The 17807-nt window shown below is 39.6% G+C and overlaps 1 protein-coding gene across 3 annotated transcripts in view; it reads left to right on the forward strand.

Annotated features, from left to right (window-relative positions):
• The window catches only part of patj (PATJ crumbs cell polarity complex component), a 210094-nt gene that overhangs the window by 22444 nt on the left and 169843 nt on the right, over positions 1–17807 (forward strand). For all 3 annotated transcript variants that reach the window (XM_022669623.2, XM_049465996.1, XM_049465995.1), the window contains exons 11-19: positions 335–437; positions 1346–1434; positions 1894–2035; positions 3495–3626; positions 8343–8422; positions 10126–10182; positions 10309–10443; positions 12250–12429; positions 14324–14530. In XM_022669623.2, coding sequence (XP_022525344.2) covers positions 335–437; positions 1346–1434; positions 1894–2035; positions 3495–3626; positions 8343–8422; positions 10126–10182; positions 10309–10443; positions 12250–12429; positions 14324–14530 — 1125 coding nt within the window. The remainder of the gene's footprint in view (positions 1–334; positions 438–1345; positions 1435–1893; positions 2036–3494; positions 3627–8342; positions 8423–10125; positions 10183–10308; positions 10444–12249; positions 12430–14323; positions 14531–17807) is intronic.

Consider the following 17807-nt stretch of genomic DNA (forward strand, 5'->3'; position numbering starts at 1 on the left):
AAAATGTACACTTTTTTTTTTATTCTTCCCTGATATTTTAACATTATTTGGTATATACAAGCAGTCGTTTATTGTTAAGTTAATAGTTCTGATCATATTAAATAAATTAGTTATTTAGGGTTAATAAAGTTCTGGGTAAATGTGCTCAGCATTTCTCACCACTATCTGAAGTCTATGTGAAGTGTATGTGGTTCCAAGAAGGTTAAATTCGACTTATATTTAACAATTCATTGAATAATTAATTAATTAATCTCTCTATATAGTCAGTTCATAAATGATTATATCCAGCATGTGCTTAGATGTTTGAGTGGGCTGTGTGATGTTTCTGTTACAGGCCAATCTAGAGGGCTATGAGATTCATGAAGTGAATTTGAAGAAGAAGGAAGGCCAAAGTCTAGGCATTTCTATTGTTGCCAGAAACACTTCAACCAGTGAAGGTACAGTAGCACATTTACCCCACAATTTTCTGTAACAAGGCCCACATTCTGTCTCTTTTAGGTATCTCTGTGTCTGAGAAATTAAAATTGAATATCTCTATTCCAAAATGGTTATAAAAAGTCTTTTTTATTATAGATTTGTATTTGCAATGCACTAAAATGTATTAATATAGTGTATTAATAGTGACAACTTGTGGAAAATAGTTAACAGGTTCATACTGTCATGAAAAACCTGGAAAAGTCATGGAATTTAATAATAGCAATTTCCAAAACTGGATAAGTTTTGGAAAAATAAAAATACCCACAAAGTTTAGGAAAAGTCATGGAAATTTGGTCTATAAATCTTTGGGTTTCTGTTTATCGACAAAGAAAATCTATTTTGAGCAAACAACAAATACATCAGCACAATGTATTTGTTAATGTAGTAATTTAAGTTAATTTAGAACTTTAAGCCTTTTCAATGGAGCTCTCAGGATCTGACGCATATGTTATTATTAAAGATTGTGTGACAACATTTTAATTGATTTAATTAGACCTACTATAATCAATTTTAATTATAGTTTTAGTTTTTTTTTTTATTATTTAGTCTCCATGTCTGCACTGATGTTTTAAAAACCTTATGGTCATGAAAATTCTCCTTGAAGGTGTGAAAAAAAAGTCATGAAAAAATCGTGGAAATTGATTGGCTAAAACGTGTATGAACCCTGCTAAACATGAATGAATGAGTGAATGACTTACAAGACCAATTTATGATCCGATTTATATCTAAAAATGATAGAAAAAGCAGTATAATTAGCAACCTTAATAGGACACTAATATTATTTCTGACTTTCCTTCTCTCTTTTTTTGTTCTCTCTCTCTCTCGCTCTCTCTTGATTCTTTTACTCTCTCTTTCTCGTCTATTACAGATGGTATGGGGATTTTTGTGAAGAGTGTGGTCCCAGGCAGTGCAGCCGAGCAGAGTGGGAATATTATGGTCAATGACAGAATAATAGCGGTAGGTTGCTAATTACTCTTTAATGAGCTTTATCTTAATTACCCCTGCATGTATATGAGTAATACTCTTTATTGTCTTTTTGAATATTTTTAGAATATATTATAAAGGGAGTGTTTTGTGGAATTATTGCGCTTACATGATACAATAATTCTGGGATGAATTAAGAGTTCTGGAAATGCTTAATAACTTATACTCTCTTCTCACTAATTGCAATCAAAATTTCTTAGCAATGCTTCACAATCTAGTAGAATGACTTTACTGGAAAGTAGAGACAGTTGCTACAGCAAAAGAAGTATATTTGATTTCAGAAGATATAATAAATAAGCAGGTGTCTAAATACTTTTGTCCATATAGCATAGTTACCTGAATGCAGGCCTAAGTATAGGGCCTTTTTTTATACAGTTTTCCTCTTCACTTACTTTTGAACCTTTATGGTCTCTCTTGCTTCTCTCTGAACAGATGAATGGAGTGAACCTCCAGGGCTTTACCACCCAGGAGGTCTTGGATGTGATGAAGCAGACAGGCCAGACTGTTCATCTCACTCTTGTCCGCAAGATCGCATCGCCAAAGAAATCGTCTGTAGAGAAGTCCCTGGATAAAGGTGGGACACTTGCACAGTGAAACGTATCACAGAGATGCAGGCTGACCCGGGCTCAGTTCTTATATTATTATATACAGAGCCTTGCTTCTGCATTAAGTTCCTTTTCTTTTGCATCTGCATCTATATGGCCCTATATTGACCATATAGATGTTCTTTGTATGTATATGGTTACATGCTGTCTTTGTAAGTTGTAAGGTAGAGAGGTCTGTGCAGGAATGTTTTTTTTTTTTTAAACCCACGTCTGCTTGCTCTTACTTGTTTTAGTCCCGTTAAGGTCAATATGAAAAATAATATGAGAAAAATAATAAAATGAAATAAAATGAAAAGAAATGTACTTATGTATTTATTAAAACAGCAATATCGCGCTCAATAGAGCTGTCCCATTTTTTACCACAGGCCAAACACATGCTATCAGGTGAATTGGAGATGCTTAAATTGTCTTATCGGCATGTCGAAAACAAGAATCTTGTATATGTTTTCCTGCTTACACAAAGTCAGTTGTACTCTCTTGGGGCTCTGACAGCTGATGACGAGCTGCATGACCAGGATTCGAACCAGCGATTTTCCCCATCTTAGCGCTTGCTCTAATATATTCTGACTGGTCCCACGAGTCCTGCTGAGTTTTGCTTGAGTCCCAGGGATTTTTGCACAGTTTTTAAAATATCAGCACTGTTCAGGCTTGTATGCAGCTTTCTAATTAAACACATGTTTTCTGCATAGCCAGTAATTATTAATATAATTTATCCTGTACACATTAATTGAGTGCAACAGTTAATTATATAATTATATAACAGAAAATTATTAAATACCACCTAAAATACTTTAGCAACCACCTAGCAACAGCCAAACCGGCAAAGCTATAGCATCCGTCTAGCAACATAAACATGAGTTCAGTTAATATTGAGTTATTTTAGACAATTTGCCATATTTTTCACACTATAATACTCACTTAAAATCCTTTAATTTTTTTCAAACAGTGTGCCTTATTTATGAATTTTACCCGTCAGGTTGTAAAGAACAGTAAAGCTATCTGCTGAAGTACAGCGACATACAGGAGTTTCAGTTTAGTTCTCCAACACAGAGACTGGAGCACTATTAGCATTAGCCGCTAACCGTGCTAAGTGCTAGCTCTTTTGCTGTTCAGAGGTGATTATTATTGCCATGTAGCCTGCTGCTAACCCTAGCTAGCACTGCTGGAGCAGACCTGCTGAGTGAGAAGGAAAACATGGCGACACCCCTATTCCTTACTAGTGTTGCATAATGTGCCTTATAATCAGGTGTACCATATGTATGAAAATAGACCAGAAAATAGACGTTTATTGATAGTGCGCCTTATAATCCGGTGCGCCTTATAGAGAAGTGATACCCAAAAAGCTGCTGAGTTTTAAAAGTGTCTTGGCAACTGCAACATATGTATTTAAATTTACGCATGTGTCTGTGTGTGTGTCTGTGTGCGTAGTCCAGAGAGAGTCATCGCGCGTGTCTCTGAGGAGGTCTGCAGAGATCAAGGTGCGGGCAGACGTTCAGACAGCCCCTGTGATGGAGCCAATGGATCCAGCTCTGACTGGGATCAAACAGCAGTCTGGAAGAGGTGAGCTCATACTTTTCAACTTTCTTTTTTCTCTCACAGACACACACGTACACTAGAAAATTGTTTTTATACAGCCACAACATGGGGCAATGCATACTTTAAAGTATGTCCTGATTGATGCCCTGCATGTTTTTAAATGTACATACTGTATAAACACACACACATCCTTCACCTATGATTTGAAATAATAGATGCATCAATCAAAATGCAATAAAATTTTAACAATGGCATCTAGTATTTTTACATAGTCCCTTCATATTTACAGAAAATGTCAGCATAATTTGTTCTGAAACTGTATTAACAAACACACACACATACAGGTGTTGAATTTAACGGGCCAATGTGACGAACCACAGCTGTTAGGAAACTCTGCATAGAGAGCAGTGCTTGTTCGAGCAGTGCTTGTTCAGGTTCTGGTTTTCTTCCAACCTATACATATTCTCTCATATGCAGCCTGTAGAGCAATCCCCATAGATACTTTGATCTGATCTTCTACCATTTACCAAGTTCACTGATTACAGAGTCTTTTCCACATTAAATCCAAATCCCGTACCAGGTGATACCCCATTATTAAAACTTCCATCACTCATTTCTCTCTAATAAACAGTGAAAACAGGTGATAGATGGAGCTACACATCTGCTGGCAAGAGTGTTTTTTCAATAGCATCAGTTTTTTATGATACTTTTCGTGTCGGAATAATAATGCCGATTTAGCAGTTACTTAATGTAACCAACTGGGATACCATAGCAACCAACAGAGATGCCACAGTAACATGGAATCCCCACCTCCGGCCTGGATACAAGATGAGATGCGGTAGGGCATTAGGGCGTACAGATAGCTTATGACATCCTGTGGCACATTTGCCCTTGATGTTGCAGCTGAGAATCAAAATCCTGCACACTCAATTGGATCCTATTAGCAGGGTAAGAGCACAGTTATTGCAATGCCCACAACATTATGGGTGACATACCAGAGGACAGATTGTTGGTGCACGGCTTGCTGGCGCATCTGTGACCAAGACAGCAAGTCTTTGCGATGTATCAAGAGCCACGGTATCCAGGGTAATGTCAGCATACCACCAAGAAGGACCAACCACATCCAACAGGATTAACTGTGGACGCTGTAAGAGGAAGCTGTCTGAAAGGGATGTTCGGGTGCTAACCCGGATTGTATCCAAAAAACATAAAACCACGGCTGGCCAAATCACGGCAGAATTCAGTGTGCACCTCAACTCTCCTGTTTCCACCAGAACTGTCCGTCCGGACAATAAATTATTGTGGTTTAAAACCAGATGTTTTAGTTTTGTTGTCCAACACCTGTACAGTAGCTGTACAATTTTGCCTACCTGATATGATATGTTTGCTCAGTTATTTCAGCATGGAGAAATAAGCATAGCATCTATATCTGAGAGTAACTTACCACTAATGATTCCATGCCCTTTTTCACCTCCCCTTCACCCCACAATTCCCCAAACTCCTTCCCCTGTGAGAATGGGGCAAACCTGGTTGGTTTCGGTCATGCTAGCCGGCGGATGTAAATATGGAACTGCTAAAGCTGGGAGCGGAAGGGCGATCCTGTTTGAGACCTCAGACCAGCCAGAGTCTCGAGTTACTCTCCGGCCTAATTAATCCAGACAAGCCCTGGTACCTGCCAAACTCCTAAATAAAGTGCTCTGTTGCGCTGGGCCAATACAAGGCCAGGATAACAATGATTGCTTGTCAGAGGCTTATTTCCCCGCAGGGGCGCCGTGGAGCTTGTAAAACGATAGCTGCCTTTAACTGAAACAGTCTCGCTTTTAATTTTACTCACATTGTCGTTTTCACCTTGTTTTTTTGGAGGAGGGCTGGTGATGTCAAGAGATGATGTTGGTCTTAGGAGAGATTTAAGTCATTAAGAGTGTGTCTCTGAGGGTGACTGTCTCAGGCGACTTGATATATACATACTTACATACTTAACTTGACATGAGCCGAGAACCCAGCCTGTCTGTTTAAAGGTGATTTCATAAGCACTGTTAAATGTGTATGTGTGTGTGTGTGTATGAGTGTGTTTGTCATGTGAAGTTGAAGGTCTCTGGAAACAGATGTTGACCAGGCTTTGTTCCTGCCATGAAAACTGATTAGGATGTTGGCCTTCTTCCACATTGAACCAGTTTCTCAGGGTTTTACCTCAATTTCCTCCAAGATGTGTGCAGCACTAATGTGCCTACAGCCAGATAGCAGGAGCTTTTTAAGTGTGGTAAACAACGTGGATTAACTTGACTTGGGATTATAGGAGTTGCTTTTAGTCAAGTACTTAAATCATTAGTTTGACTGTTTATGAAGCAATCAATATTTTCAAAATTGTGCAAACAAGGTGCTCTAAATGGACTAGTGGACTTTGGCAATTTCACTGCAATCCAAGGATCGGTTGTTTGAATGCTGGATTACGCTGCATGCCATCAGCAGCCAGAGCCTGAGGGAGAGCAATGAGCCTTGTTTTCTATAAATTTTAAACCAATTGCCTTAATGCAGGTACCTATACCTTCTTTATAGAGGACTAGGCCCATTGTTGGCTCTTGGGCTCTGGCTGCTGATGGCGTGCAGCATAATACAGGATTTAAACAAGCAATCCTTGGATCACAGTGGAAGTGCCAAAGGCTACGTTCACATTACAAGCCGCATTGCTTAAATAAGGTTTTTTTGCTCAGATCGGATTTGCCGCCCATTCACAAATGTAAGTGATCTGTATCTGTGTTTAATGTGAACGAATCTGTCCCTGGAATGCCTCACATGCGCACATTGATACATGTATAAATTTTGCCTTCTTCACCAACAACAAAAAAACTCAGATTTGAGAGATGACTGCGTTAGCAGTTGATATGTGGAGCATGTAGCACATGCTTTTTGATTTGACCGTTCACATTTATGTCACGTGTCCTGCATATATGATTTATAACCACATATGAAAACGACTAAAACCTTTTTTAAAAAAAAAAATGGATTTGGCTTGTCACACAGCCATAAAAAAATCTGATCTGACCCACATTGAGCACAATATTAGATTTGAGTCACCTCAGCCTGGTAATGTGAACGTAACCTTAGTCCACTAGATAATTCGGATCACCTTGTTTGGACAATTTTGAAAATACCGATTGCTTGATGAATAGTCAAACTAATGATTTTATGAGTATGAGTATTTGAGTATTTGATTTAAGGCGACTCCTATAATCTCAGTCAAATTAATCCACATTGTTTACCACACTTGAAAAGATATGGTGAAACTCCCCAAGCACCGAATCATCAAATTTGAGGTAAACCCAGCACTCAGTGCTACATCTGTATAACTAAGGCTGTATCCCTGGAAAAAAAAAATATTTATATATATATTTTCTGCTGCAGTGCTGTTAGCCAATCAAAGGCGATATGTTTGCATGCACGAATATTCATAAGCAAGAGCTGAGTCCTTTCCTTTTTCAGAGACCTCTAATCCAGTGAACTAAAGCAGGGCTATACAGAAACACCGGGGCAATTTTTTTTCCCACAAAAAAACTGCTCACATGCTATTCATTTATACTAGAGACCACAACTAGACTGTTGAAAACGAATGAAAAAACGGTGGAATGAAACCTTTAATATCTGATGATATGTCCTGATCATTATCCTTAATAGTCCTATAATTGAAACTTATTACGACATTTTGGTACCTTATTACATTTTAATGCTTAAGAATCAATTAGGAATCAGAGTGTCAGATAATAATTAGTTGAGACATTCTGTTGTAAGTAGTGCTAATGAATGCACGCTTATTGTAAACTATTACCATACCACTTGTTATATATTTATGCTGTGGTCAGTGGTGAGTGTATAGCTGAAGAATGCGCTTTAGTGAATTAGTAGAGGAACATATTCTGTCAGTCCAGAAGATTTCCACTCCCTGATGCATAAACACTCCGAACGTTCTTCCTCCTTTGTCCAGCTTCTCCCTGCTGCTGCACCTGGCCTGCAGATGTTGGCTGCAGTTTGACGTGCCAAACCCGAAAGCGATGCATTGCTGTATTAATGTAGTCAAACACTTATGATGAATGGTGTTGTGAGTGGGGGTGTAGAAATGCTAATTTAATCAGCGCTATGTGCTGAGGCAGTGTGTGTGTGTGTGTGTGTGTGTGTGTGTGTGTGTGTGTGTGTGTGTGTGTGTGTGTGTGTGTGTGTGTGTGTGTGTGTGTGTGTGTGTGTGTGTGTGTGTGTGTGTGTGTGTGTGTGTGTGTGTGTGTGTGTGTGTGTGTGAGCGAGTACGATACTCCCTCTCTTGTCTCAGGATGATGGCTGGAAATGTTACATGTGTAAAGCAAGGGGGTTGCTTGTCGTGCTAGGGGGTTTCAATTACTGTAGTAGCTCTTTTACACTCTACGGTGAACGGTGTTCATACCAGCCCCCCCACCCCTCAGTTAACTTGTCCTGTCAGTTTTCCCCGCACTTTCCACTGGTTGTACTACATAAACCTGGTGTGTACACTGTACTGGAACATATGACCCTTCATTTAAGGCATTACTTTCTGATTTATTTATTATTTACATCAGTTTAACACTTAAGAACCACCTCCTAAAGTCTTAAAGTAAGATCAGATGTGTGTTCTTGTCCCTCCAGCATTCCCTGTTGTAGACAGCATGCATTTAAATAGCTATAATTAACTTTAAACCCAGCTATTATAACATTTTTTTCTCTTTATTTTTTTTGTAGTCCGAAAGAACGTGCCACTGACTGAGCTGGAGTTGCGGACCAAGTGGGAGCAGGCGCTCGGCCCCCAGTATGATGTTATGGTAAGAAAAACAATTGGAAAGTACATTTATAACTGCTAAGCAAGAATACATTTGTTTCCTGAATGCCTTTGTGGGTACCTTTTAGGTTGCGTGGGGTTTTTGTACTATGCCATTTTTTAAAAATAAATAGCACTCAAAAATAGATTATTTAATTTAATTTTATTTAATTATTTTTTTTTTGCTAATGAAGGCAGCTTTATGTGAATTACAAACATTGCTATTTTTCTTAACAGTTAAAGAGTGTACTTCACTTTTACACCACTGCAGTAAATACAATTTGTGCTTTGATCCTCTTATGGACAGCATTTAATAGCAAGCTGAGAGATAAAGCATGGTCACCTGAAATGAAAGAAGCTTGTGGACTGAGGCAATAGCGTACTGTATTTTTTTGCACTATAAGGTGCACAAAAAAAATTGTCAAAAATTAGGAGCAGTAAAGCCATTCCGCTGAAGTACAGTGTTATACAGAAGGTTCAGTTTAGTTCTCCAGGGGAGAGACAAAGCACTAGCTCTTTTATAATTCAGAGCATATGGACTGTAACCTGCTGCAAAACTCTGCTAGCGCTGCTGGAGCAGCATTAGCATTACATGTTACAGTGCTTAGCACTACCTCTTTCACCGTTCAGAGGCGAGTATATCGGACTGTAGCCTACTGCTAACCCGAGCTAGCGCTGCTGGAGCAGCATTAGCATTACCCGCTAGCCGTGCTAAGCACTGGCTCTGTCACCATTTCAGAGGCGAGTATATCAGAGTGTAGCCTACTGTTAACCCGAGCTAGCACTGCTGGAGCAGCATTAGCATTACCCGCAAAGCACACTACTCTTTCACCATTCAGAGGTGAGAATATCGTACTGTAACCTGCGTGTTTACCATGTAAAAACGAGCTACGTGTGACAAACCACTTGATATCAGGGATGTCCAAATGTTTTTTGAAGCACTGCTCACAGTATACAGTATATTAGGGCTGCAACTATCAAATATCTTAGTAGTTGAGTATTCTACCGAAAATTCCTTTGCTTAATCGAGTAAACAGATAAAACATTAAATGGCAATTATAAATATAAACAATATATAATAAGACATTTAACTTAATAAGAAGCGACCAACAAACTGATCAAAATTATGCCTTGGCGGCTGGGAGATATTTAAACTTTAAGATCTGCTGATATTTTGTGAATTATCACTGTGTGTATCATCTGTGTGGTGTTTGGAACTTTTTTTTGACACACTTAAATGATGGGATGAGTGTAGGTTTGACGCATTGACTGAATTGATTCACAAGTTTGAAATATGCAGAATGTGTAGATTTGTTTTTTGTGTATAATACTATATAAATGTTTATAAATGGAATTCAGAGAAGGTCATTAATTCTTAAAAAGGGATTTGGTCCCTTTTATGGTGTTTCTTTTTTTTATTATTCTATTGTGGCAAACATACCAAAAAAATGATCCCCTATTTTCCTATTTTTGTAGATTTGTAGAATTAGATTCAGCTGAGTGATTACCTGTACTGCAGAAAAATAACCAGCTTGACCGTTTCCATTGCTGCAGCAAGTGTGGAAATGGGACTGTGGGAATGGTGGTGGGCAGATTCTGACTTAATATCTGATGATATGTCACTTTTATGGTATTTTTTTTTTTTTTCTGATGTGGCGAACATTAAATAAAAAATATATGTTCCCCTTTTTCCTATATTTTTCGTAGGTTGTAGAGCTTGACCCTGTGATTGAGGATGATGCTGAGCTCCAGAAATATTCAAAGGTACTGTAGATGCTCTTACTTACTTCTATATTTGACCATATGCTTATGATCTGTAACACATTGATTTGAATTTCTGTTCCAGAAATGGATCATTTTGTTGATTTTAACAATTCGCTCTCCTTCCAGCTTCTACCAATACACACCATGCGCTTGGGTGTGGAGCTGGATTCGTTTGATGGGCACCATTACATTTCTACAGTTGCTCCTGAGGGCCCTGTGGCCAATCACGGTTTGCTTCGCCCGGAGGATGAGCTCCTGGAGGTGAGCATGGAAAAAAAGCTAAACACACCGGTCTGCGTTCCCAGCGCCTCGAGCGTCTCAAGCTTTAACACCTCCATTCTCTCTCCCGTCGGTGTTCTGGTGATATGGTCAGGTAGTCCCACGGCTTGGCCAGGCTTCAGATTGGTTTTTGGCTGGCGTGTGGAGTGGCTCCACTCTGTTCCTCTAATAAGACTGACCTTTGCATCCTGCCAGCCCCAGGTCTCCAGGAAGGCGTGCTGCTGCCGCCGCTGCTGGCGCATGGATGTTTTAGCGGGAGGGCCCTTGAGTCTGACCGAGGCCATCTGCATGGCACTGCACTGCTCTAAACTCCCCCCGCTGCCTCTGCTTCCTGGCCCCTCCACTGCCCTTCCACCCCCAACCTGATCTGGTGGCCGTGAGCTGCTGTGCCCTCAGCCTGTTGCTGTTGGCAGCGACCCTGAGAGTGCCATGGCCCGGGAGGAGCTGCTATGTGGTTCTGGTGTGAGGCGGAACAGAGTGTTGGAGGCATGGGCAGTGCTTCATTTGTGAATGGCGAGGCTTTGGAACACTGAGTCGGCAGGATCTGGCAGGTGGATGGGGCAGGGGAGCGTATAAAAGAAGTGTGCAAAGTTTAAACTTGCATTAGCCGAGCTTTTTAGTGGTCAGTTTTTTCGGTAATGTTAGATTGGATGGTTAAAGAGTGTGTTTAAGCAATGAAATTCTTTAGAAAATTAATTTTAGATAGATAGTAAAGTGTACTCGAAGGTTAGTAAGGCTGGGGAAGTGTTAGTGTAAATAATTAAGTAAATAATTGCCATTATTTTCTTTTACGTTATATTATTATATTTACTTTTACATACGTATATATTATATTTACATATTATTTTACGTTGTTTGCTCAAATAGGCCAATAGGCCAACCCAACATACAGATTTATAAATAACATTCCCTTTAAATCAGTATAGAATTTTGACATTGTTACTAAAGCACTTGATTTTGTTGTTGATTCTTTTAAAGTAGTTAATTCAGTCAATGTTTTTACTAAAGTAGTTGATTTTTTTTTTTTTTACATTTTTACTGAAGCGGTTAAGTTGCCACTGAATCTCCAGGGTGGTTGCGGTGACTGAGCAGATCAGTTTCAGTTAAAGATATCATATCATTTGTTTCGTGCTCTCTCTTTAGCCAGTAAAGTGATGTTTGATTTATATAGTCCAGTAAATGTGTTTATTTCATATGTAAAAAATAATCTACACAAATAGGCACTAAACTCATAGTGGGATGGAGCGAGCCACATCCAGATCCCAGTCTGAAGCTGTGGGTTTTGCTCCAGACTCATTGAGTTGGTCCTCAGAGAGACCCTTAAATTAATATGTGTTGGAAATGCCATGCTTCCCCACAACTGTGCTGGTTGTAAGTTTTAACTGAGGTTTCCTGAGTTGATATGAGGCCAGTGGTGTATGATGGAGCTGGGGTGAGCAGAGAGGGGTGTTGAGTGGTCATGGCATCCCCTGGTCTGGACAGATGGCATAAGGCCGGTCTTACTTCCTGCCTGCCCCATTAAATGCCAGTAAAGAGGTCTGGCAAGTCAAGAGGTGGTTTGGCTAGTATATCTTAGCAAAGTTACAGTGTGGTATTTCAGCTCATTTCAGTAGCTAGACTTTTGTGTGTGGTTTGTTAATTTAATTTTGTAGCTAATGACAATTTTGCATTAATATAATGTGGACTTATTGGTTAATGGCTAATGAGTTTATGATTCATGTAATTTTATTTCATATTTAGTCAATAGAAAAGAAAAGGTTTAATATTGTGGTTTTTCTTTGTGTGTAGGTGAATGGAGTGCAGTTATATGGGAAGTCCAGACGGGAGGCAGTAGCATTCCTCCGTGAAGTTCCTCCTCCATTCACTCTGGTTTGCTGCAGACGCCTTAATGAAGAGGGTCAGGAGTACCAGCCTGAAGATGCTGAGGAGTGGTCCTCCAGCAGTCCAACAGTCAGCCTGCAGGAACAGGTGATACACTCACACACACACTCAACTACACAAATACACTTTTTTTAGTATCAGTTTGCCCATTGCAATTGGTAACCATGCCCATTTCTTATGAAACAAGATTAGGATCTCTTTTCTAACAGTTAACTTACAGGGGTTGGACAATGGAGCTGAAACACGTGTCATTTTAGTGTGGGAGGTTTCATGGCTAAATTGGAGCAGCCTGGTGGCCAATCTTCATTAATTGCACATTATTGCACCAGTAAGAGCATGAAGAGTGAGAAGGTTCAATTAGCAGAGTAAGAGCACAGTTTTGCTCAAAATGTTGCAATGCACACAACATTATGGGTGACATACCAGTGTTCAAAAGAGGACAAATTGTCGGTGCACATCTTGCTGGCACATCTGTGACCAAGGCAGCAAGTCTTTGTGATCTATCAAGAGCCACGGTATCCAGGGTAATGTCAGCATACCACCAAGAAGGAGAACCACATCCAACAGGATTAACTGTGGACGCTGTAAGAGGAAGCTGTCTGAAAGGAATGTTCAGGTGCTAACCCAGATTGTATCCAAAAAAAATAAAAACACGGCTGCCCAAATCACGGCAGAATTCAATGTGCACCTCAACTCTCCTGTTTCCACCAGAACTGTCCGTCGGGACAATAAATTATTGTGGTCTAAAACCAGGGGCCAGTTGTTCAAAGGTAATCTGATCGGATTTTGGTTATCGGATTGGATCAAATCTGGAAAACGGGTTGTTCAAAAGGGAAAGAAGCATTCTGAAATCGGATCAGATCACGTAATCCAATCCTAGTTTGTAAATGGATCAAACCTTCAGTTTCTGTTGTTCAAAACTTTTCAGTAGGATTTGGATAACTTTGATCCAAAAAAACAGGATTACCCTGATCCCAACAAGGGGTAGGATTTCAAGGGGGATTTCAGGAAGTAAATGTGGTAAAACTTTAAAATCAAAGTTTTAAAGTAAAAAAAAAATACATTTGTACAATTTAGTGTATATACATTTACTTCTATTTTGCACTTTACAGTTACAGTAATAAAATAGACATTGGCTACCAATTAAGCCTTTTACTATAGTAACGTAAAAATAAAAACAATCTTGACCCCATTAAATAAACCCCTCAAAAGATTTCAATAACAAACAAAAATAATATATTCATTTTTTCATCTACGTCACTGTCATTCATCACTGTATATTAATGTCAAAGAAACATTTATCAGATATGAAGCTGTCAAAAATAATTTCGAACAATTGAAAAGAACACCAGAGTTTGTCCTGGTTCTTCAACAGGCTCAGGTGCATCATGAACATCACAGAGAGGGACATTGCGTCTGGTAGCAACATTGGGCAGGACAATACATGCACTGTGTTATGTTGCATGCTCCCTGTGGTTCGACTCGCAAATAGTTAAGGCATGCAAAGCGTCTCTGCAGAACGCTCAATTGCTCGTATTGTTTTGCAATAAGCAGTATCTTGTTAATGCAAGAAAAAGAGTCATCAACCCCTGTTGGTTCTTCTGTCTGTTTTTTACATAGCTGGTAATCCGGATTAGGTAATCCTGAAAACTGTGTTTCTGGATCAGGTTGATCCAATCCAATATTGCTTTGAAAAACTGGCTTAAAAGTAAGACAGATCACCTGATCCTGGATAGCAAAAAATGTGATTACCAAATCTGGATAATTTTGATCCGGATTACATTTTTTGAACAACTGGCCCCAGGTGTTTCAGTTTCATTGTCCAACCCCTGTACATGTTGTGTTCCTTGATTACTTTATTTACTATAGAGATACATTTTAATAAATAAAGTGGTCTTTTATTTTTAATGTGATTCCTTCCAGGACCTTAAAGTAACTATAAACTCAGACAATTACCTTACCATCATCTCTGTCTAATCAGGCACAGGTGATGCAACAGGAGGTTCCAGAGCTGAGAGAAGTTCCAGAGTCAATCTCTCTGGAGAGAGAGGAGGAGAGGAAGGAACCTGGAGAGAGGGAGGAGGAGGAGGAGGATGAGGGAGAGCTGGCTCTCTGGTCTCAGGAAGTGCAGGTTCTGGAGCTGGAGAAAGGAGAGCAAGGCCTCGGCTTCAGCATACTGGATTACCAGGTCTGTGTCTTGTTTTGTCTTTTTTTCTCTCTCTCAGCATCTCTTCAATTAAAATTGTAATCTAATCTAAATCATGAATTTTGAATTTTCTTATACTGTATTTTTTGCACTATAAGGCGCACAAGATTATAAGGCGCATTATGCAACACTAGTAAGGAACAGGGATGTTGCCCTGTTTTCAATCTAATTCAGCAGGTCTTGCCCCTGGGTGGCTAAAGCTGCTAAGCTAAATTAAGTAAACAAAACTGTAATTGCTTAAAAAAAAAAGTCAAACGAGAGTTGGATGTTAATCTACACAGATTTTACCACCTGAAAACTGTTTATTTGGATGAGTAAAGCGCTTCCGTTTATTAACAGTAAGCTAAGATTTCCAGATTTCCACTAAGGCTGGGTGCAGCAGCATTAGCATTAGCAGCTAACCGCTGGCACTAGCCGTGGTTAATGGCTTGTTATGAAGAAAATGGGCATTAAACATTGAAACTACACATTAAACGGTGGTTATGTAAGGGTTATCGTCAGTTTAACAAGGTTGCTTGTTTGGTCGTTTGTGTCGCCATCTTTCCAACGATTCTCATAGCCCTCTGTTTTGAATGGTCCTCAAAAAAATTTAATCTTAGTTTTAAGGGTTATATAACACTTCTCCGTACTCCTCCAGCCTAACAAGACTCAATACATCCTACATCTAGTTGTGAATGTACAAAACAGAGGGATAGGGCTAAGTGGTCATGCCAAGAGATTAAATGGGGTTGGGCTTAAATATCAAGTTCTTGAACTGTCTGCAATTAAGTAAAAGACAAAAGTAAATAGAGTATTGCTTTTACACGGGGCAATTTTTAATTTCACAGTGAGTATTCTGTCTAGATCAGTCATATCTTTTGTCACTCCACTGAGGAAATTACACACTGAATTACCTGCTGTTCTTTGCTGAACTCTGCTGCAGTGTTTTGAGCTTTTTAGCTATGTCCAGATTTCCATCTCTGGGCTTTCCAAGGAAGGTGCCACATCTTGTTAGTTTTTGGCCTCTGTTCTACGCTGTATTTTCTCTCCAAGATTCTAATTTACTGTCCCTGAGATCATCTGGTGGATATTAAACACTTACTGAATTGCAAAATGATTGTTATTGGAACAATTTTTATTGCTTTGCTCCTGACTCATATAAAATCCAGTGCCTTGATACAATTTGGACTGAACTGTTGTAAATGTGAGTGGGTGACACCAAGGCCCAATCACATTTCAGCCTTTGGCCCAACTCTAGAATTAGGGTGTCCTGATTGTTGTGAGACTGCAGGGGTAGGGGAACGTATTAGGGCTACATGACCCTTCAAACTGAGATTTTTCTAAGGCACACTAAAAAACAGAGGTTTATGAGAATCGCTGGCAACATGGCAGCAAAAGTGACCAAAGAAACCCTCAAATTTGCGTATTTTCCTTCTTAAAACCACTATATTACCATAGTTTAGTGTGTAGTTTTAATGTTTAATGCCCATTTTTCTTTCATCTCACTAGCTAATTAGCAAGCTAACTGTCCCATTCCACCTTAAATGGTGCAATAGATGGCAGAGGCTGCAGCATTTAAGGTGGAATGAAAAAAGAAAGAAATTAAAAGTGAATAAAAAAAAAAAAAAATACCTTCTATATTTCCACTTGGGTCTCGACTGCCCCTATAAACACTCCAAGCATGTAAAAAATCCATCTATCTGTGACTTAATTGAATGAGTTTGGTGTCAGGAATCATATTCTTCTGTAAGCCATTTCGATGACTCTGATTGAGATGTTAATAATAAGGAAAGTGCATCAAACCACCCTGGCCCCACCCCTCACCCATCAACCCCCACAAAAGCCCCACCCACTGAATAATTTTAGGTAATGCCATTTCGGTTTGCTGGTTGAGAACTGCAGACAGTACAGAGCAGGATTAGCCAGCAGACTTCGTTTGATGGAGGGATCTGTACCTACTGTCGATTACTGGCAAGTCAGCAGATGAATGAAAATAAAAATGTTCAAATGTTTCAGTTTTTTTTTTCTGTGGCAGCTAAACATGAACTAGTTCGTGAATGTTGTTAGTTACACCAGTTTGTGGTAGACAAATGCTCATTGTAAACATTAGGCATGGCCAAAAACAATTTATTTGCATAAATTCTGAAAGGGAGAACAGAGAACAGAGTTGGTGGGATCTCTTTATGTATTGCTTTAAATAGTGTGCAAACGACTAATCCCTAATCAGCAGTAATCAGGTCACCATGCATGATCTCGGTCTGCTGCCCTCCTCCTCCTCCGAGACCTTCTCTGCTGTAGAAGAATAACTATAAGGAATTCCGATTGATTTCAGGCCAGACCAGCCGTGTCAGATGACGAGACGCCGGTTCAAAGCCGAAGCTTTCGCAACTTTATCAAGGAGATAATAAATGACAACCGGGGTGACGGTGCCGCTTCCGAAATGGGTGAAATTGAAGGGAGATCACATTTTAATGGCGCAACATGCTTCTTCCCCTGTCAGGGGCTGCCCTGAGTGATGGGGCTGCGGTTTCCACAGACAGAATTACACTGGTGCTTAATAGCAGTAACCTGAGCAGTGATCCCTTAAACTCTGCCTTTCTCCTCACCTCTGTGAGCGATGGAGAACTAAAGACAGGAGAACATTGATGGAGCGATAGATGCAGTACATACACTGGGTGAGAAATAGATTTTGGAGTCTATTGAAAAGCTTAGTAAAGGTTGCTAAAAATCTGCATCTTTGAAACAACATGATGGATGCACTTTTTCAAATACACATTGCACTGACAGTCATAAAAACCAGGGAATTGTTTGTAAATATTTGGGACTATTGACACTTTGATTTGCAAGTTAGAATATGTCTATGGTCTATACAAAACATGTCCATGACTTTCTTTGCATAAAATTACCAGCTCTATTCTTGCCGGTTTCAGCCCCTTTCAGAATGAGCTGTTTAAAGGCTCTGTCACTTTTATGCAAATAAGTTGTTGCTGGTCATGCCATGTTTACACTAAGCATTTCCAACACAATAGTGTTAACTTGTACTAAATGGCAAAATAAGAAGCTAACTTATTATTTGAAAGTAGTTACATCTCCCTCATCTGCTGTTTTGCCACGGGCAGTAGGTACAGATCCCTCCCTCAGAAGAAGTCTGCTGGCTGATCCTGCTGTCTACTGTCCGAGGTTCTCAACCAGCAGACCGAAATTGCGGCTCTTGTACTTATCTAGTGGGTGGGGCAGTGGTGCTAGGATGGTTCTATGCACGTTTTCAAGCAACTCATGG

The sequence above is a fragment of the Astyanax mexicanus genome, chromosome 16 (assembly GCF_023375975.1).
Source record: "Astyanax mexicanus isolate ESR-SI-001 chromosome 16, AstMex3_surface, whole genome shotgun sequence".
Taxonomy (NCBI): domain Eukaryota; kingdom Metazoa; phylum Chordata; class Actinopteri; order Characiformes; family Acestrorhamphidae; genus Astyanax; species Astyanax mexicanus.